At 41.4% G+C, this 21,505-nt stretch overlaps 1 protein-coding gene across 1 annotated transcript in view; it reads left to right on the forward strand.

The window, feature by feature from the left end:
- Positions 1-3,723: 3,723 nt before the first annotated feature.
- The window catches only part of LOC311037212 (uncharacterized protein), a gene marked incomplete at both ends in the record, with an annotated part of 34,781 nt that continues 16,999 nt past the window's right edge, over positions 3,724-21,505 (forward strand). The window contains 12 exons of the mRNA XM_084046332.1: positions 3,724-3,930; positions 4,486-4,668; positions 5,638-5,741; positions 7,649-7,803; positions 9,267-9,438; positions 10,683-10,809; positions 11,746-11,852; positions 13,849-14,063; positions 15,734-15,916; positions 16,961-17,096; positions 17,335-17,389; positions 18,633-18,822. Of these exons, the coding sequence (XP_083902458.1) occupies positions 3,724-3,930; positions 4,486-4,668; positions 5,638-5,741; positions 7,649-7,803; positions 9,267-9,438; positions 10,683-10,809; positions 11,746-11,852; positions 13,849-14,063; positions 15,734-15,916; positions 16,961-17,096; positions 17,335-17,389; positions 18,633-18,822 (1,834 nt within the window). The remainder of the gene's footprint in view (positions 3,931-4,485; positions 4,669-5,637; positions 5,742-7,648; positions 7,804-9,266; positions 9,439-10,682; positions 10,810-11,745; positions 11,853-13,848; positions 14,064-15,733; positions 15,917-16,960; positions 17,097-17,334; positions 17,390-18,632; positions 18,823-21,505) is intronic.

Consider the following 21,505-nt stretch of genomic DNA (forward strand, 5'->3'; position numbering starts at 1 on the left):
TTTTGTTTTTAGCTTATTTTCTGTCAATTTGAGTGCACCGAAATCTTTGCTTATGAAGGCTGTTTTCCTTTCATTTATTATATTCTTTATGTCCTTGGTCACATATGTTTTATTGTTCGGATAGATTTTAATTTCTTTTGTAGGAACAACCAGCTGTACACAAAAATTAATGTAATCATTTGTAACTGTGGTTATTTCGTCCAATGAACCATCTCTAAAAGTGTCCCAATCTGTACAGTCCAGGCATGCTTTTAGTTGTTCCTTGCTTTCATTTGTCCATGTCCTAACTACTTTCTTCTCCACCTTTCCTCTCTTCAGTTTTGACTTATAAACTGGAGTCATGTACACAACATTATGGTCAGAGGTCAATATAGGCGGGCCTACCTTGGCAACATATGCATCTGGAATGTTCACATAACACTTGTCCAGAATGTTATTTTTCCTAGTCGCATCCTTGACATACTGTACAAATCCTGGCAACACAGTGTCTAGATAACACTGGTTCAAGTCTCCAAGTACGATTGCTGGTGCCTCTGGGTACTGTAGTTGTAGTCCATGTACACAGTCAGCAATGGTTTTTGCTGCCTGTGCTGCTCTTCCTGGCGCTTTAGGAGGCACATAGACTATGAACAGTAGAATGCACCCAAATTCGCGGGGGAGATAGAACGGTCTTAAAGTCATGCCCAGGATTTCCACGTTGGGATCGTCGCATATCCCGAGTTTGACGGAATGGGATCGACACCAGAGATCATTAATGTACACACATACTCCACCGTAACCACTCCCTCCACCTCTGTCCAGTCGCACCAGAGTGAATCCGGGGACCTCATAGAGTGAGTCTAGTTTTGATGGTTTTAACCAGCTTTCAGTGAAACATAACAGTGATGCCTCACGAAATTCGTAGCTGTACCTTGTGTATGTTCTTATCGTGCTGATTTTGTTATCCAAGGATCGCACGTTGACCAGGACGATAAAGGGGAGCGGGGGGCGGGTGAATCTCCTCCGTAAACGGTTTCGAATTCCCCCTCTTTTTCCTCGTCTCCTCCTCCTCTTTCCTCGGATCAGTTCCACGGGTATGTCATCCAACACCGGCAAGTGGACGTGGCCCGCCGTTGTGTTCGGCTCCGGCGGCCGTAATGCCAGTAGTGCAGCTCGGCTGTACACATGGACGATCCCGGTAGCGCCGTTTTTACGCCAGATGTTTGTCTCGAGCCGAGTCCCCGGTTCTATCGACCAGCACTTTCCACAGAAGTTACTAATGACCAGGATCAGCAGAGCTACCTCTGCGGCTCTCATCTTGGCGACATTGCACATCTTTACATGTGACGACATATAGACACGGACAATACAAATAACTAAACAATAAGGCACACAAGCAAACTCTGAGGTCGCGGTGCAGCCGCCGAGCAGCGCACACGGAAGCAGCGTCACAGCGTCACAGCTTAGCCATTTTGTTACCTCGATCACCTGCAACAAGACAGTTAAAACACATAAAACATGAATTTTACATATTTCTGTCCAGTCTGCAACTGCATCACTGTTCACTTCCTCCCTAGTAGGCTGCTGCAGGTGTAATGCAGGTAATCAGTGTGTTGCCAGATTTTGCAAAAGAAACAAGCGGCCAGGTCTATGAAAACAAGCCCAAAAGAAGCAACTAGTCTCAGGCCCATGATAACGTCTGCAAATGGTTTACATACTCTTTACGAATGTCTTACACATCATTTGCTAAACATGAAAAAAAAACTCCCTAAAAAACTACATTTATACCACCATATGAATCATTTCCAAATTATGTCCTACACATAAAATGACATTATTTAATGATGAACAATAATGTTTTAGTGTGTTTTTAAATGATGTTTAAATGATTCTTAAAGGATCTACGCCATGAATTTAAAAAAAAGTTTAATATTTAATATCATATTGTTTATGTCCCTCAAACGTTTTTCAAAAGGTTTGAGCCTAAATCAAGCCTCAGATATACTCATTCCAACTAACTTCTCTCTGGCTTATAAAGCACTTTCACCTGCAATACCACATTGTCCTGTTTGGCACGGGGCGCTATTGAGACAGTTTGTATGCATGTTATCTCCTGGTTCTGTGTGGAAAAAGTAAAAAAAAAAAATCCCTCCCGTTTTTTCAGTTCCAACTATTCACCTGTTTCCTAGGCTGTGTGTTTTCCACTTCCTGTCGATTTCATTGGATATCGTTGGTCGTCTGACCAGTTTCATTGGATTTCATTGGATCAAATCGACAGGAAGTGGAAAACACACAGCCTAGGAAACAGGTGAATAGTTGGAACTGTAAAAACGGGAGGGATTGTACCAGACGTGACGTCACGTTTGGGTGAAAATCAGTTTGGTCTGTTTTGAGACCAATTTACAGAAAACCCCAGATATGCTGTGAAAGCCTGAGTATTGAAAACAATGAAATGCAGACATGTACTGCTATGTGTCTGAATGGGAAAACGACCGCATAATCCACATAAAGTGGACTGACCCTGGTATAATCCGCAAGTAGTTCCATGAGGGAGAGCAAAAAAAAGAAAGCAGCTTGTTGTCCATGTGCGAGAGGCCGTTGTGGAGAGTCATGGCAATAGCGTCATCGGTGGATCTCTTAAAGGGCCATAGAGTCAAGTGTTATATGATGCTATTGTATGAATTTAGATGAGGGGCCCCATTTAGATAAATCGGTGTAGATAACATAATGACATTATGTTACTGTTTTGCACTTGCTTTTTGGATTCCTTCCTCTGAAGTCACAGGCATCACGCGTGCACAGTGCACAGTTGCTTTCCAGGGCAAATAACAGTGAGGCAGTCACGCGGAGGCCCAAGCTCAGGGGCCCCCCTATAGCTCAGGGCTTGGGGGGGTAAATCTCTTGGGTAAATGTGTATAGTATGTTCATACTATATAAGCTGACTGGGCAAAACCCAACAAGGTGTGGCTTCACTGTTTACATACTGTCTGTTAGTCTCATCAGATCACAGAGTTTCACTTGAAATAGTTCACTGTCACAGCAGGCTGTACCACACGCTACAACACGACCCAGAGCTTTATACCTGACGACAGGTGAGTGTCTCAACTTAATTTTATTGTTGTTTTATTGTCTGTGTTGCTGTTGCTGTGAGCTTGTAGAACAAAACGAAACGGTAGATTCATGTCAGAATCAGAATACACTTAGGAACTAGAACCGGGAGACCTGGTACTGCCAGACCCCTAGTGGTTGAAATCTGAATGGCCGGACTTTGCATGACGTGTGTATCTGTCTGTGTATCTGTCTTCCCATTTATGCCATATATGGAGAAAAGAGGGACAAAAGAGGGACGAAAGAGGGACCGACAAAGCCTCATGTAGGCCGACCCTCTGGGTCTGGCAAAAACTTAGGAAAGAAACATGTCAAAAGGAAAATCGTACACATAACACATCCACCTGTCACCAGCCTGGTGACAGGTGGTGTTCATGCCTTGCTCAACAGTCTGATGGAACGGGCACGCCTCCACCCACAAATAAAGGTGTCGGCATAATGGAGAGCGGGTTTAGCATGTGCAGAATAGCGTTTAGAGACGGCGCCAGCTCCCTTATCCGTATGGGTAAAGAATCACGGGTAGAGGTTAACGGGTAGGGGTATAGCGTACCACAGAATAGTGCCCTTAGTGTCAGCCAGAAGAGGAGATTCTTGAATCTTGATTCTCTTCATTCTCAGACTCCTGGGTGTTTGGCCATGAAGGACTACGAGGAGACCACAGCCTTCCTTGGACAGTGGGGACGCTTCCAGCAGATCGTGTTCTTCCTGCTCTGTGCCAGCACCATTCCCAATGGCTTCACTGCGTTCTCTGTCATCTTCCTGGCTGACACCCCCCGCCACCACTGCCTGGTTCCAGATGTCAACCTAACTGCAGAGTGGCGCAAGGCCATCATCCCAGTAGAGGTGAGCTCCTGACGCCAGTGTGTTGTTCTTTACGACAGTGGTTCTCAAACTTTTTCATGTCAAGGAACCCCAAAATGACATGTACTGTATTTGGCCGCGGACCCCCATCTCAAAATATTTTGTTCCAGGGACCCCTAGAAGCAAAGATTTGAGTACAAATGTTCGCTTTAAAAAATAAATATTCATAGATTTGCAATGTTCACGATTTTAAAAAATTGCAGATCTACAAGCGCTATGAGCTTGTATATCTGCTGAATAGCCAAAGTATAGAATATTGATGAAGGGGTTAAAGTGATTGTAACGCTTTATTAACTAATTTTGCTGGGGACCCTCTGGTACCCCCCCCCCCCCCCCCCAACGCGAACCAATGCTTTACAACATGTTTCCATACGTTAATATACATCGGTATCGGCTATCTGTTATCGGTCAAATTGTTCATTATAAACATGGGTATCGGTAGAGGTCCAGGATTTCCATATCGGTGCATCCCTAGTCACCATACATACCATACATAGGGCTTATTGCACTGTAATAGAGGTTATTATATTTGACAAGGTGGTGAACGGACAGGAGGAGCAGAGCCGATGCCACCGGTACAGACTGGACGAGGTCAGGAACCTGTCTGCTCTGGGCTACATCCCCGGTCGGGACGTGAACCTCACTGAACTGAGACAGGAGAGTTGTGTGGACGGATGGAGCTACAGCCAAGACATCTACCAGTCCACCATCGTCACGGAGGTCAGTGCGTGCGTGCGTCCGTGGTGGAAAAACTACTCACATTTTTTACTTAAGTAAAAGTATCAATACTGCAATATAGAAATACTCTGTTAGTAAAAGTCCAAAAGTATTGTTATCAAATTACACTTAAAGTACAAAAGTAGAAAGTACTCATTTTGCAGAATGTCCCATTTCACAAGTTTTCAAATGTATAAAATGTATACAAATCTTTTGAAAATATTAGATCTACAAGCTCACAATGCGTCGCATCGCATTGTAGGGTGACCACCTTCAAACAGACCCATTGAGGGACAGAGGTACCCGTTGCGCGGGACACATCCCGTGCGCGCGCGAAGCGCGATTTTTTTTTCGCGGTTCTGGGCGGGTTGGGTTCGTTTTTTTCCAGTTTCTGGTTTCTTTATTTCGGTTTTAGGGTTAAGATTAGGGTTAGGTTAGGGTTATGTTATTTCATTCTTATTTTTGCCTGATTTTACCGATTATCAAAAAAGAATCTTTTTTTTTTTTTTCATATCTTTGATTTTCGGGACATTGCTCTGCTTGTGCGGGACGCGGGACAGAGGGTCCAATTTTGGGACTGTCCCGCGAATTTCGCATTGTGAGCTTGTAGATCGGCTATTTTCAAATGGCCGAAATGTATATAGGGCTTAATTGGTTTATATATATATATGTTTTGTAATAATAATCAAAATCTACAAAGTAACTAGTAACTAAAGTTTTCAAATAATTGTAGTGGAGTAAAAGTACAATATTTGCCTCTGAGATGTACTGGAGTACAAGTAAAAGTATTGAAAATTGGAAATAATCCAGTAAAGTACAAATACCTCAACATTGTACTTAAGTACAGTACTTAAATAAATGTACCTAGTTACTTTTCACCACTGGCGTGCATGCATGTGTTTACACTTTCACGTTAACGAAGGTGCACCCGGAAGTGTCAATCTTTCTTTACTGTAAATTCTCAACCTGCAGTTTGACCTGGTATGCAGCAACCAGTGGAAGCAACCGTTCACCTCCTCAGTGTACTTACTGGGAGTTCTGTGTGGATCCTTCTTCTCTGGACAGATCTCAGACAGGTATTTGAAACCCATGACATGATTATTTAACACATCGGGTGCCAGCATTTTTTCATAACAACTTACCGTGGGTGCCAGCATTCTCCCCATTGACTGCGCTTTGCTGTTTAAAGCTTCCGCGTGCGTTACAAGCAAATCCACTTAAAAAAAAGCATCGATTCATGTTGTGCCATGAGCCTGGCTACAGCCTGGAACCATAACATTTCCCTCGCGGGTTACAACGGGGGGGGGGATCGCACCGTTTTTCCCCACAGGAAACAGATTCGGAGATATAGGCGTTTCAAAGTAGGAAATAGACAGGAAGCGGATGGGAAAAAAAAAATTGTTTCCGGTGAGCGATCTGGCACTTCCTTCGCAGGATTACAATGGGTGCTCCCAGAGCTGCTCTAGCCCCGCCCGCGCGGAGAAAAACAAAAAAAAACAAAAAGACTAAACTCACGGTTCAGACCGTGTTCGGCACCGAAGCGCCACTATGTAAACACACGGTTCAGACCGTGTTCGGCACCCGATGTGTTAATAATGACCCATGACCCTCCGTCTCTTCAGGCTTGTGGGGAAATGGCCTGAAATGAATGAGTACTTCCAGTGTTGCAATGCTGATTTGGTACGTGGTTGCACTCTATTGTAATGACGTGACGTGCACGTCGCTTAACACCTACACTACAGGTCACACAATGGACTTATTGATATGCATCTAGGCTCATTCATTCCTATGTTAATCCTAATTCATGCTGGTGTGACAACCGGCGGTCGGCAGCCTTTGTTAACTTTTTTGAGGTGTGAATTTTAAGTTGTTTTAAATCTATGCATGTGCCTGCGCGTGTTCCTGTTCAAATAAGTTCCTGCGCGGCGTGCAAGGCCGTCTCATGAGCAATGCAACCCTGAGTACTTCACAGCCTTCCTAGAGTTGCAGTGGAGTCAAAAGTAAAATATTTGTCTTTGAAATGTAGTGGATTGAAAGTAATCAAAAAAGTGTACCAAAAAGATTCTCATAGATGCAGATACTCATAAAATGTACTTAAGTGCAGTACTCAAGTAAATATACACCGTTACTGTCCTCCACTGCCATGTGTGACATAAGGATTCATGGTCATGTGACTGCACCCTTTGACCTTCAGTTATCCTGTGTTATCATTGGTCTATCTGGTTTATAATCCACCAATAATAACTAACAGTTTGACCCTTTGTCCAGATGTGTATGGCTGGCCTATTAACAAGAAGAGAACTTATTGTCTCCGCCAGGCCGAATGGCGAGAGAGTATGTTTTACCCCCCATCCGTCCGTCCGTGTGTCCGTCCGTCCGTGTGTGTGTGTCAACTTCGTTGGCCCGCTCGCTCCGAAACTGTGCACACACACTCCCTGGATGCCAATTCAGAACCTCTGCCCCGAATTTTTCACATAGCCCTGTTATAGCGCCACCAGGAGGCCGATTTGTACAAAACCCATTTACTTCTACAGATTTTATCCAAACATCATGCAAATCGGTACTCATTATCTCTATAGTCATGTGATCAACACGGATAGGTCCGATTTTCCATATTCCATCCTCATTGGCTAAGGTTGGCTTCCAAAGTTTGCAGGATTGGTCCGTTTTGAACAAAATGCCTCAAATCATGAACGCATAGTAACTAACATACAGGAACCAAGAACCTATCATCAGCCTACATTGAAACAATACACACTATAGGATGCCAGGTCAACAATGACCTGGCATCTCTCCACATAACATGCTATCTAAGTAACTAGTAACTAAAGTTTTAAAATAATTGTAGTGGAGTAAACTGAGAATGTAGTGGAGTAGAAGTAAAAGTATAGACATTTGGAAATAATCCAGTAAACATATAAATTGCAAAGGAAAGAGAAACAAAACACATGGTGGCTAATTTTGTCTCCTTTTTTCTTTTAAGGTTTGGAAGAAAGCCCGTTATGTTTGCAAGCATGGCAGTCCAGACACTTTTTACCTTTGTCGAAATCTTCTCTCCCTCGTGGACGGTGTTCTCTATCCTCTTCTTCATCGTTGCTTTGGGCCAGCTCTCCAACAATATGGCTGCTTTTGTCTTAGGTATGCAACAACTACTCATATGTATAGCCTGATTATCAGCCTGAAGCTGCGTGGAGCTTCAGTGTTGGCGATTACAAGGGGGAGGGGACTGGAATTCCCCTAAACATATCACAAGAGATCCACGGATCCGCCTATATCTGACGTCATCGCACAGCTTGCCATAGACATTTAAAGGTAGACGCCTCCTCTGGCTCTGAAGCGTCTGTATGGCGGGCGCGCTTCCGCTTCCGGGGGGGGGGGGGGGCAGCTGGAAATGTCCACGTGCGTCACAGAAGGGGGGCGTTCAGTAGGCCAATCAGAGGCAGGTGGGGGCGGGACAACTAGATTCTGACAAGTCCTGGGAAAGACGCGCTGTGATTGGCCAGTAGTCAACACGCTGTGATTGGCCAGTGCCCGTTCCCCCCGGAAATATGGCGGCCACCATACGAAACAGGTCGCTCCAACGAACTGCAGAGGCCAATGAGGTATCTAGGTTTCTATATCTATGCAACTTGCTTTAGCAGATATTCGCTGATTGGCTTGTCGTTAGACCCACCCCCACCTCCGACTCTCATTGGACGGTACTTTTTGTACCGTCCAATGTTCACATTACAACACCAGACCAAGAGGGGCGGTCCACTCAGAGAGTAGGCGGGGTCTATGGTCTGAATGTAACATGTAGCCTGCTATTTAAGCCTGATTTATTCTTTGTTGTGCGACGGAGTCAAGGCTGAAAATAACTGATCAACAAGCTCACAACACTTGTAGATCTGCTATTTTCGGCCTGCGACTCCAGCATTAGGAATGCAATGAAATGATATATTAGACATACTGTGCATATCGATATTATTGCAAAATACAGTGTTTAGGTCAGGAGTGGGTATCTTTGATTATGGAGAGGGCCACTATATTTCCCTACACACTCCAGAGGGCCACAATGTATATACTGTCGGTCAGACACCTCTTATCTCCGTATTTTAACTTTTTTCGTAAATTAATGCCGTACTTTGCCATTCCATGTCACGCAAAAGTAGAAAAATGAACGATCTACAAGCTCAATACGCGTCGCATTGCGACACGTTTTCAGCTTGTAGATTGGCTATTTTTGATATTTCTGAATTGGAATCCTGAAAAGTTACATTTTTGTTTAATTTGAAATGCATGTTTTATGAACTTAAATACAAATACATTGGACATAAAAAGACATGTAATACTAGCCATTAAGCTACTAATATAGAGTGAAGTAATTAAAGTGGGTCATGTTTGCATGTTTGGAATAGTAACAGCTGAAATCAATAATATACCAGTATTCCGATATTAACCTGCGGGCCTTAAGTGAAGGTGGCCACGGGGGCCGCATTTGGCCCCCGGGCCGCCAGTTGCCCATGTATGGTCTAGGTTTATGGAAATCTGTGGAACGGAGGAGCTCTAGCCGTTAAACGTGTTTTATTTCGGTGTATTTCTCTCCCTCTGCTTCCCTCCAGGTGCTGAGATCTTGACAGGAAAAGTACGTGTCCTGTTTGTGACCCTGGGAATGAATCTGTTCTTTACTTCTGGCTACATGATGCTGCCTCTCTTTGCTTATTTCATAAGGGACTGGAAGTATCTTCTGCTGGCTATATCTCTGCCTTGCCTGCTCTACATACCCCTCTGGTGGTGAGTTGCAGTCATTGTAGAAGAACCATCACTTCTGAGTCCGTTTTTTTCACTCATAATATTGGGGACTTAATATTATCACTATTACATGTGACAGCTCACTGTAGTATAGATGCTAATAGTTTTTTTCATTATTTTATGAATTCAAATTCTAAAGGGTTTATCTTTTATTTGTTTATTTATTTTATAACTTTGTATTTCATTTTACAGGAGAAAAAGAACAGGTACTGAATCCTTAAAGGGATATTTCACTTTCAAACGTGTTTGGGGTCATTTTTACATCTACTCAGGCTTTTGTGAGCACCCCAGAAGTTGCTTGATTCAGTATTTAGATATTTGATATTCATTTTATCTGACTGCATTTTATTCCTATACAAACCCATTTTAACCATGATGGATTAATTGAAAACACCTGTCCTTGGTTCTGCTGACTGATTGTCCTTCTAATGTGTGAGAGGCCGTGGTTTTTCAATTACTTACTTTTCATTTATTTTATGTTATTTTATTTTATTTATTTGTTTATTTTCCAAAACAATTATTACAGAAAAAAAGAAAAAAAAAGAAAAAAAGAAAACACGGCCCCCGCCACGTGTTAGAAAAACAATATCAGCCACGTTTAACTGGTATCCTTCTTTGAAGCACTACATTGAAACTGAATACACACTTCCTCTGGATATGAGCATCTGCTTAATGACTAAATTACATTATCAGTACAGATTTAAAGGTTATTTCAGTTTTTTGGAGACGTCTTTTTCTCTTAAAATTATTACATTTTAAAAGGATGATATTTTCTTTTCTCTGTAATCACCTGTATGGGACCATGAATTGCTTTTGAGGTAAAGCCCTTCCGACTGTTTGAGCGTGAACCTCTCTCTACTGTGTTCAAGGGCGCCGATAGTGTGGGTGCCTTGGGGCTAAAGCACCCACTGTGGGTGAGGAGCACCCACTGGGTGCTGGTCAAAAAAAAAAAAAAAGTTTTTATTTTTATTTTTTCAAAATCAGATCGCCTGGCTCAGATCGCCACTGAATAAACCGAATTAACCGAAATAAAGTTACAAAACCCCCCCAAAAAAGTTAATTGTCCGGCCAAAACCCGCAAAATTTTTCGCGCGGGCGCAAACGGGGCACACAGCGCGCGTGCATGTGTGCCAGGTTGGGCACCCGCTAGAGCTTATAAATATCGGCGCCCCTGACTGTGTTCCATAACCAAAGCGTGGACCTTCTCTCTCCTACCTGCGAGGCAGGTTCATCCCAGAGTCTCCTCGGTGGCTGATCTCCCAGGGAAGAATAGAGGAGGCTGAGGCCGTACTGAGAGAAGCTGCTAAGAAGAACAACGTAGAGGCTCCGCAGGTCATCCTTGAAGGTTATGATGTAAGTTGACTTTAAGTCATACTATTAAACCTTTTAAATTACACTTATTTCTAATATATATAATTCTTCACTTGCATATTTTTTCACAATAACCATTCCACATAAATGTGTTGTGTGAACACTTCCCTAAACACTATAAAATACTATTTGTAATCCCAATGTTCTGGCCCCAACACTGGGAATCACATTTTTCTAACAGATGCTGTAATGACTACGTAGCTACCAGAGGTGTCATCAAAAACACTTCAAAAAGCATTGTGCACAGACGTTTTGGAGTGCAAGGCATGAAGCCTAATAGACACAGTATAAAGGGCCCTGCTACATCTAACATTATGTTCACAAATAGATACAGTATAAAGGGCCCTGCTACATCTAACATTATGTTCACAAATAGATACAGTATAAAGGGCCCTGCTACATCTAACATTATGTTCACAAATAGACACAGTATAAAGGGCCCTGCTACATCTAACATTATGTTCACAAATAGACACAGTATAAAGGGCCCTGCTACATCTAACATTATGTTCACAAATAGACACAGTATAAAGGGCCCTGCTACATCTAACATTATGTTCACAAATAGATACAGTATAAAGGGCCCTGCTACATCTAACATTATGTTCACAAATAGACACAGTATAAAGGGCCCTGCTACATCTAACATTATGTTCACAAATAGACAGCGACCATTATAATTGACTTCACATTTGTCTTTGATGACAGCCGTAGACACATAACATTTTGGCATGGAGGGAGAATACACAATGAACTGAGAGGGAGGCTGATGCTTTGTGTCCTGCAGAGCATTGGTGGAAAGTAACTAAGTCTGTATAGGATTCCAGACTTTTACTTGTAACAGGGTATTTCTTTATTGCAGTATTGATACTTTTACTTAAGTAAAACATTTGAGTACTTTTTCCACCACTGCTGCAGAGTGACATGGCAAAGGACAGATGTGACCCAGAGAAGCGTCACAGCGTTCTAGACCTGCTAAGGTTCACCAAAACCAGAACCACAACACTCATACTCTTCCTAGTGTGGTGAGTATGTGGTGAGTACTCACCACACGTTGTTTTGCACTCACCTTATCACACATACTGTAGAAGGGTATGTCTATAAGTATGTGCTTCTTTTGAATGTCTTAAGACACATAGACTAAGTACATTTACTCAATAACAGTACTTAAGTACAATTTTGAGGTACTTTTACTTTACTGGAGTATTTCCAATGTTCAGTACTTTTACTTCTACTCCACTACATCTCAGAGGCAAATATTGTACGTTTACTCCACTACAGTTAATTGATAACTTTAGTTACTAGTTTAGTTACTTTTTAGATGTAGATTATTATTAAAAAACAACATACATTACCCACAGCCTTATATCAATTTCGACCATTTAAAAATAGCCGATCTACAAGCTCACAATGCGTTGTGATGCGACGCATTGTGAGCTTGTAAATCTGCTATTTTCAAAATATTTTTGTACATTTTGAAAACTTTAAATGGGACATTCTGCATAATGAGTACTTTCTACTTTTGGTAATTTAAGTACATTTTGATACCAATACCTTTGTACTTGCACTCAAGTAAATTTGTAATTCCGAACTTATACTTGTAACGGAGTATTTATACATTGAATTTGCAGTATTGATACTTTTACTTAAGTAAGGGCCCCTACACACTGCCCGACATTTGAAATGGTCGGCGAGAAAACCGATCGTTAAGCATTTCACATTGCACAAGTTTGTCTCTTGAAATCGGGCTATATATATCGTTGTGGTTCTCGCACGATTGATTGGTCGGCGACAGGGGATCACTCATTGCAAGATATTTCACCACGATGTGATCCCGACCCAATACATACATTTGTTTTTTATTCCAAACGTCCCACGAAAACGTGAAAGGCTCCCGTGATATATGCGCGAGACCGAGACAGGACACTAATGATTGACATTAAATCATTCTCTATTTCTCTGTATGTCTCTCTCTCTCTCTCTGAAACAAACGTTACTTTCAAAAAGTCAACCACGGTGCAATTCAGATCAGCAGCAGGGTTGCCGTGTCCGCTTATTATAAGCGAGTTGCTTGTAAAAATATTGGTGGTTGCGTTTTTTTAGCTTATTTCCAAAGTGTAGTTGCTTATTTGGCCGTGTTTCTTAATGTTGTTTTTTTTCATTGAAAATAGCTGTGACGCGTTGTGAGCTTGTAGATCGGCTATTTTATTTGTATATAAGTTTAAAGTGCTCATGCGGCCTAGTCGCTTTTGTTGGGCTGGTTTTCATAGACCTGGTTGCTTATTTCTCTCGCAAAATCTGGCAATATACTGTTCAGAGATACATACGTGCGTCTCTCTCTCACACACACACACACACACACACACACACACACACACACACAGCTCTCTCTCTCTGTCTGTCTGCAAGCCCTATTCCTCTCAAATAATAAACAGCCCTGTGGCTCTAGATCGGGTCCGACAGCCCCAAATATGTTGGTGGATCTTCTCGTGGTACCTTACACACCTCGCCAAGGAACGGCCGATCTTGACTGAGATCGGTGGTTTTGTCGGCGAACAAAATATCCACGACAGTGAAATTGGGTCAAATATCGTACAGTGTGTCGGGGTCTTAACACATTTTGAGTATTTTTCCACCACTGAGTATGTGTCACCTGTCTCAGAGTGGGTCACTGTGTGTGTGTGTGTGTGTGTGTGTGTGTGTGTGTGTGTGTGTGTGTGTGTGTGTGTGTGTGTGTGTGTGTGTGTGTGTGTGTGTGTGTGTGTGTGTGTGTGTGTGTGTGTGTGTGTGTGTGTGTGTGTGTGTGTGTGTGTGTTTTTTAAGTTAAAAGAATAGCAACTAAAAACAAAAGCTGAAGGGGTTGGCAAAGAGTCTCATTATTGGGAATCTGTGGAAATTCAGTAATAACAGTCAGTTATGAGTGTGTGCTTCAAAACAATGTACAGTTTTGGTCTGTATTCTAGTGAATATTCTGAATCTATAGGGAGAAATTAAACACACACATCTGTGTGTCCCTCCCAGGTTCTCTATAAACACTGGCTACTTTGCTCTGTCCCTGAACACATCCCGTCTTCACGGCGACCGCTTTCTCAACTGTTTCATCTCGGCAGCCACGGGGGTGCCGGCGTCCTTCTCCAGCTGGCTTGCGCTGCAGTATCTTCCCAGGCGGGTGTCTGTGGCACTCAGTATGGCTCTCGGAGGAGGAATGCTGTACTGCATTCAGCTGGTGCCACAAGGTGACTGTTGGGACTTTATCATAGGAAACTAATGCATGTTGGAAGTTACTATCTATCTAAAATAGGAAGGCCAGGCTCCAAGAGTGGCTAACTTGGCGTTAATGCCAAATAAAACCAATGCCAGTCAGAAGTGTGTTTGTGCGTGCGTTCGTTGTGTGTGCGTAGATATTCTGCTAATCATTGCACATTTTGGATATACTGTACATTCAGTAATGTGAAGCACTTGCATGCACATATAAATACATACATAGTAGGGGGAATTAAGCTAAAAAAATGGCCAAATCGTTACGCGGCGGATAAAAACATGACATTTGATACAGATGTCCCTTGGGTCATCCTAAGACATCCTAGAAGGGGTGCCCAAAAAAATCTTAAACAGGAAGTGAGTTATTGACTAAATTATAAATGGCCGTGTACAGTGTTGACAGATGATGCAAAAGACACTCATAAAAAAAAAGAATCTCATAAAAGCATCACATTTGGTACAATTGTCCCATGGGTGATCGGAATGCATCCTAAGGGGTGCCAAAGAAAGTTTTAAATGTCTCTCAATGGAAAACACATCCAAAAATATGGATGGATTAAAGTCGCTGATTCGTGGCCACCTTTATGGACAATCTTGCCAGAGGCTGCCAAAGTTTGTAGAGAACTCAAGTGTGACTGCAAAGCTGAGCCCTTCTGTTCGAGAAAGTGTAGATGCCGGGATGCTGGGTTACCTTGCAGAGCATTGTGCCAATGTGCTGGTGATTAAGAAATGGCACACATGAATACATGTAGTTACTAAACACTAATCACAAAAAAAAAACAGTAATGATCAAGAAGAAAATACATGAGAAGATAGAGTGAAAAACAAGCAAGAAGATGTAGAGTGCAAAATAAATAAGATGCAGAGAGTAAAATAAGAATATGCAGAGTAAGATAAGATGCAGAGTAAAATAAATAAGAATATGCAGAGAGTTAGATAAATAAAGAAGATTCAAAGAGTAAAATAAGAAAATAATGCAGAAAGTAAAATAAATAAGATGATGTAGAATGTAAATGAAAACAGAAGGTAGACTACAAAATACGTCAGGTTATGCACTGCATAGCCTGCCGTATTGAGACTGCCGTGGTCAACTGTTTAAACAGCCATTTAGAATTTCTTCAACATGGTCCCTTCCTAAAAAGTTTCATGAACAAGCAAACAAACAAATAAATAACCCTTTCTAGGATATATTAAGAAGCACTCAATGTACGTACCAAATTATACACTTTTATGTTTTCTATTGTGTCAACTGCTTTAGGCGGTCACTTCCTGTTTAAAACCTTTTTTTGGCACCCCTTGTAGGATGCGTTCAGATCACCCAAGGGACATTTGTACCACATTTCATGCTTTTATGTGATTCTTTAGGTATCTTGCATAATCTTTCAACACTGTAGGTGGCCATTTTCAATTTAGTCAATAACTCACTTCCTGTTTCAGATTATTCCTGTTGAAGAATTTTTTGGCACCCCTTCTACGATGACCCAAGGGACATCTGTATCAAATTTCATGCTTATATCCGCGGCGTAACAATTTTTCACATAATGCCCCCTACTAACATGCATAAATATATACACACATACAAGATATCTAAATAGATACATGCATCTATTCTACTTTATTCTCTTCTATTCTTCTGTTTGCTTAGGTCTACCTGACCTGTCCATAACACTGGAGATGCTGGGTAAATTGTGCATTTCCAACAGTTTCCAACTGATTTTTGCTTACACCGGAGAGCTGTACCCAACAGTCATCAGAAACACAGCTGTTGGCACCTGTTCCATGGTTTCCAAAGTGGGCGGTATCCTTGCTCCTTACGTCATGCAACTGAGTACGTTTGTGTCCATATAGATCTGCAATGTCAACTTCTACTCTGTCAAAGAGTAATAACTATTACTATTAGTAGTAATAACTACTATTGCATCTGAACAGATACTTCCGAAGTGAGTTACTGGCACAGAAAAGTGTAACAATATGACACAGTACTTGGCAAATGGTCTCGCATTTCTATAGCGCCTTTATCCAAGTTGCTTTACAAAGTGTGTTACTTTCACCCATTCCACACCGATGGTGCAGACAACCATCTAATGACACAGGTCTACGGTTGGGATTTTTAAGATCTACATAGATTCTTGAATCTATGTAGATCTATGTAGGGGGGGGGGGGTATATTATTGATATAAATGTGTGGGAACCCTGTGTAGTGCTGCTGCAGGGAGCATCCCCAAGAGTAGAAGCGTACCACCAAGTCAAACTATAATTGCTATCTCCATATGCAATAATTAGTTAATTCATTAGGCGTTTCCTGACAGAAGTATGGTACTTCAACACTTGTGAACTCCCATGCACATGCTGCATACTAAACTATTAAAGACAGGGTGCCGTGATTTTCAGTGATTACCCCCCCCCCCCTAAAACATAATCATTAGGTATTATGGTTATACTAGGAGGAAGATTGTTTTCAAAAAAGTTTACAGAAAGTGTTAAAATTATGTTTTTATGTGGACATGCCTCCAGTTCATTAAGTATACCTGGTTCTCACCTTAGTACCTCCTCCACCACCTTAGCACCACCCGCCTGTCCTAGTCCCTCCTCCTCCTCATGCCCACACCTGTTTGTTATGATAATGAGGGGGAGGGTATAATTTTACAGTGTCATTAAAGTGCTGTTTTTCTATTGGCACGTTTGACCCCCAAGGTTTCAGCCTCCAGGAAGAAACTCAAAATAGTCAGAGAAGACATAAAACACCATAAAAACACCACCAGGGGGCTTAATGAAGTTCTATCAACCTCATAGACACATGAAAAACAGAAAAGGTGCAAAACCATGACACCACCTCTTTAAGTCATTAAAATGTGCTCTTCTCCATATGCAGGTATATACTACAAGTATCTACCATATCTATTGCTGGGTTCTCTGGCTCTTCTGTCTGCCCTGGCCACTCTCTTCCTTCCAGAGACCTTTGGTCGACCTTTGCCTGAAACTTTCCAGCAGATGCCTGTGAGAGAAAGGTATGCTCCTGGGAGAATTACCAGTCGTGATCTTGGAGATAAAGATAGGACATCACATTTGTCCTATTTTTTGGGGCATGCTTTTAGGCCGTATTTTTTTTTCTTCCTAAATGTTCAAAAAAATAGCAACAATAGCCAATCTGCAAGTTATGCTATTTGTCCTACGACAAAGTATATAGGGCTTTAGTGGTTATCTGCATTTATACACAACACTAATCCTATGCCTTTTCTTTGCCAGGATAAAGTGTGCATGTTTCGCCAATACAGAGGATGAGACCCCATCTGTGCCCCATGTACAATATCGACAAAATGCTACAAAATGTTAATGTGTTGTACATTTCTGTATATTTTCAAACATACATGTATTTGACTAGTAGTGGTTGAAATGTGTCAATTCATTACTTTAACATAAACAACATTAAAAAAGTATTTTCCAAAAAAACATACAGTAATGTTATTAATCTGAGTCTAATATGAGCACAGCTCCTAACTGAATGCACTGTATCGCAGAAGAAGTCTTGCTTTCACAATGTCTCGTCATGCACGTGCACGCATAGACATGAAAGGGGGCTTGAGCTCCTGCCCTTTTACCCGTCGCTAAAAAAGTGCCCTCTCCAGACTGAAAAAAATACATCAAATATTTCAACTGCCCCTAGCAGCCTAACGGTAAGGCCGACGGAAATGGCAGTGGATGTGCTGGATGCAGCTCAAAGTTATCTTTACTCAGGTATCTAGTTTGTCACCATACAACCTTCCTAGCCCGTGTTATCAAAGAATAACGGGCGACAATGGCCAAAACTCAATCGAAAATCGGCAATCGAAAACCGTTTTCAAGATGTTTTGGCCATTATCTCTGGAACAGAAGGTCCAGTCTGCTCAGTTCAAAGCTTGTTGGGTGTTCAAAGCTTGTTCGGATTTGTCGGGTTTTCAGGCCTAAAAGGATGGTAATTGTTTGTTTTTAAAAAATCCAATAGGTGCCCTTTTGGAATTCCACCCCTTGCCTCTCCAAATCCATCTGCACGTCACTGCGTCACGTTGATGCTTTCTTCTTCTCCTGTAGTCTGAGGGAGTTTGTAACGTTTCCTTTTACAACACCTGAGGGAAACAAAAGACAGTGAGCCGCCATGTCTGGGTCAAATGTTTATACATCATTCTTCAACATGATCTTAATAATAATAATAATACCTGGAATTTATATAGCGCTTTTCTGAGTACTCAAAGTCGCTTTACAAGGCTAAACTAAGTGGAACACAATCGAAACAAAACAACTTTAATGAGAAAATACAGAGAATAAAAAGTTAAAAAGGCTACAGAAGGCCAGGGAATAAAACCCAAGTTGAGACTAGGGTGGTAGGAGATCAGCTAGGTGGGGAAAGCAGTTCTGAAGAGGTGGGTTTTGAGGGAGGTTTTGAACACGGCAAGGGTGGGGGCGGTTTTGATGTGAGGTGGGAGTGGGTTCCAGAGGGTGGGTGCTGCAACGGAGAATGCCCTATCACCCCAGGTGCGCTTCGTTTTTTTGGTGGGGAATTTGAGGAGGTTGGCATCGCTGGATCTGAGGGAACGGGTGGGGACGTGGTTGTGAAGGAGGTCGGAAATGTATTGAGGTGCCTGGTGGTTGAGGGCTTTGTAGGTGGTGATGAGGATTTTGAAGTTGATTCTGTGTTTGACCGGGAGCCAGTGGAGGTCATGGAGGACTGGTGTGATGTGGTCTCTGGAGCGGGTGTGGGTGAGCAGGCGGGCGGCTGAGTTCTGTACATAATAATAATTAATAAATAATAATATAATATTATTATAAAAATAATAAATAAATAGTAATCTTACTCCCTGAACCACATGAACCCTAGATTCCCTATTCTGGGGGGCGAACATTCGGTGAAAGCGGATCTACAAGTTCACAACGCATTGTGTTGCGTAGAGTTGTGAGCTTGTAGAACGGTTATTTCAGGTAAAGAGATCTGGTGTAGAGGGAAAAAAGGAGGGGGCCTGATATAGACCTTGGGGGACTCGGGTCAACTATTCAGGCTTAAGTGGTTAATGTAAATCGGCCCTGTTGCAATAGAGTTGAAAGGAAATCATGGAGAATGATCGGATTACCGGTAATTGATGTTATTGACTTTATTTAATGATTTAATAGATTCATTTAGTGAACTAATGGTACGATGTGATGTTATTGTCGTTATTTAATGATTTAATAGATTATTTTAGTGACAGTTTGTCCACGAGTTGAACATCATTATTCAGTATTCACACAGCTCTGTTAAGATGAACTGTCATGATGGCTGTTTGTTACAATATCAGACAATGAGTGCATGTATACAGTATGTGTTTGTCAGTTGTCAGTTACTTAAATGTCATGATAAATAGTTTACAGCAGGTCTCCAACGTTTTTCAGGCCAAGGACCCCTTAATTGAGACATTTAGACAAACAGGACCCCCCCCCATACAAATTGTTGATCTTTGAGAGATTGAATTGAGACTAACAGTAGCTTGGAAGTTTTCCACTGCGGGTTTAGTAAAGTGGCTCCAAGTTATGCAACAGTTTTGATGGCTTCATAGGTGTGTTTGACAGCACTATCATCAGTATTGTGTAAATTACATGCATTTTTGTTTGTTTGTTGTTTACACATTATCTATGCTAATAATATGTTGGATTCATTCATTGTTTTTTGGAGGGACACAACCTTCCTGTCACATACACATTTGACTTTCTTGATCACCTTTCACTTTTCACCCCTCAGTTTGTTGTCAAAAATACAGCCCAAATAGTTAACCTTGAAGATTACTATGATTGTCAACTCTGACCTCATAATCATTTGCATTGTTAAGGGTTTGGACCCAAAAAGAATGATGAAAGATCTCAAAAGTTAAAGTAATATGAAGTGTTATTTTAGTAAATAATGTCAATAAAGGCAGTAGTGTTGATTTTGACAGCACGTTTCGATTTAGTCTTTTGAATAAAATTCCATTTAGTTTTAGTCATATTTTAGTCATCTGAAATGTTTTACTTCGACTAAATATCATACGATTTTAGTCGACTAAATCTACAGTTGATTTAGTCAACTAAAATGTATTTTGATGGTGCCTTGATGGCTGATTTTACACTTGGTTGCATGCTGAAAATAGCCGATCTACAAGCTTGAAGATCAGCTATTTTCAGAGCTATTTTCTGAGATTTTTTTGTCATAGTTTTAGTCGACAAAATCAACACTGCTGTATTAGTTGTTCTTTTCATGTAATGATGGGGAACTATTTGTTTTTAGCTCACAATGTGTCGTGATGCGACGCATTGTGAGCTTGTAGATCGTCTATTTTCAAAAGATTTTATACATTTTAAAACTTGTGAAATGGGACATTCTGCATAATGAGTACTTTCTACTCTTGGTACTTTAAGTACATTTTTATGCCGATTACTTTTGTACTTTTACTCAACTAAATTTTGAATTCCGAACTTTTGCTTAACAGAATGTTTCTACATTGCAGTATTGATGTATTCTTTTTGAACACATGGTGGCAGTCATTGGCTGCACAGGGGGTTGTATATGTAGGGACACAGGTGACAGTAGAGTGAGGTCACACAGTTTTGTCACCTGACCAGCACAGAGCAACATGCTACAACATAACCTGGTATGTTCATCTATTTGTACAACTATGTCAACAAACAACAACAAACTAAACTGTAAATAAAGACTTTGATGTACTGGGTCTGTGTAAGATGACCTGTGCATTAATGACAATGGGGAAAAGGAAGGACATTGTAAAAAGTAGAGAAATCACCATCACACACCAGTAAGTCTACCTTGGACTTCTTACAGGATAACTGCAGGATCAGCTAGGCCTACAGGTAGGATTATTCCATGAAATAGACCTGAATTTGATACATAATTACACTGTCAGCAATTTAGAGTAAAGTCCAATTATTTCAAGTTTTAAATGCACATTGTCCCTGTCATATAAACTGTCAAACTTGTAACGGTCAGATACTAATATTTGACTGTTACTATTTTTTAAATCACGGGTATTGAATGATCTCTTTAAAGATACAATTGATTATGTTGAGAGCAGTGCACTTAAACAAATAAACAACAAATAAACACAGCCAGAAATAAAGCACGAAAGTTTGTGGTCAAGTTAACCCTTTTATCTAAATCAAATGACAGGAAAATAATACATGCATTGCAAAAGTAGCAGATCGTGAAGCCCGACGGTAAAGTCCGCGGCTCGCGCGCACTCGCTTATTGTTCCAATATTGTTCCTTGTGGCGTCTCCCAAACGCTCCCCCAACACAGCACGAAAAAAGTTAATCCAAAAGAAATCCAAAAGTAAAAGTAATCCTCTCCAGAAGCGGAATAATCCCAAGAAACGGCAGATCTCCACGGAGAAAAGAAACGTAAATCCACGCTGGATACAAA

Source organism: Gymnoscopelus microlampas (genome assembly GCF_963454915.1).
Source record: "Gymnoscopelus microlampas genome assembly, chromosome: 21".
Lineage (NCBI taxonomy): Eukaryota > Metazoa > Chordata > Actinopteri > Myctophiformes > Myctophidae > Gymnoscopelus > Gymnoscopelus microlampas.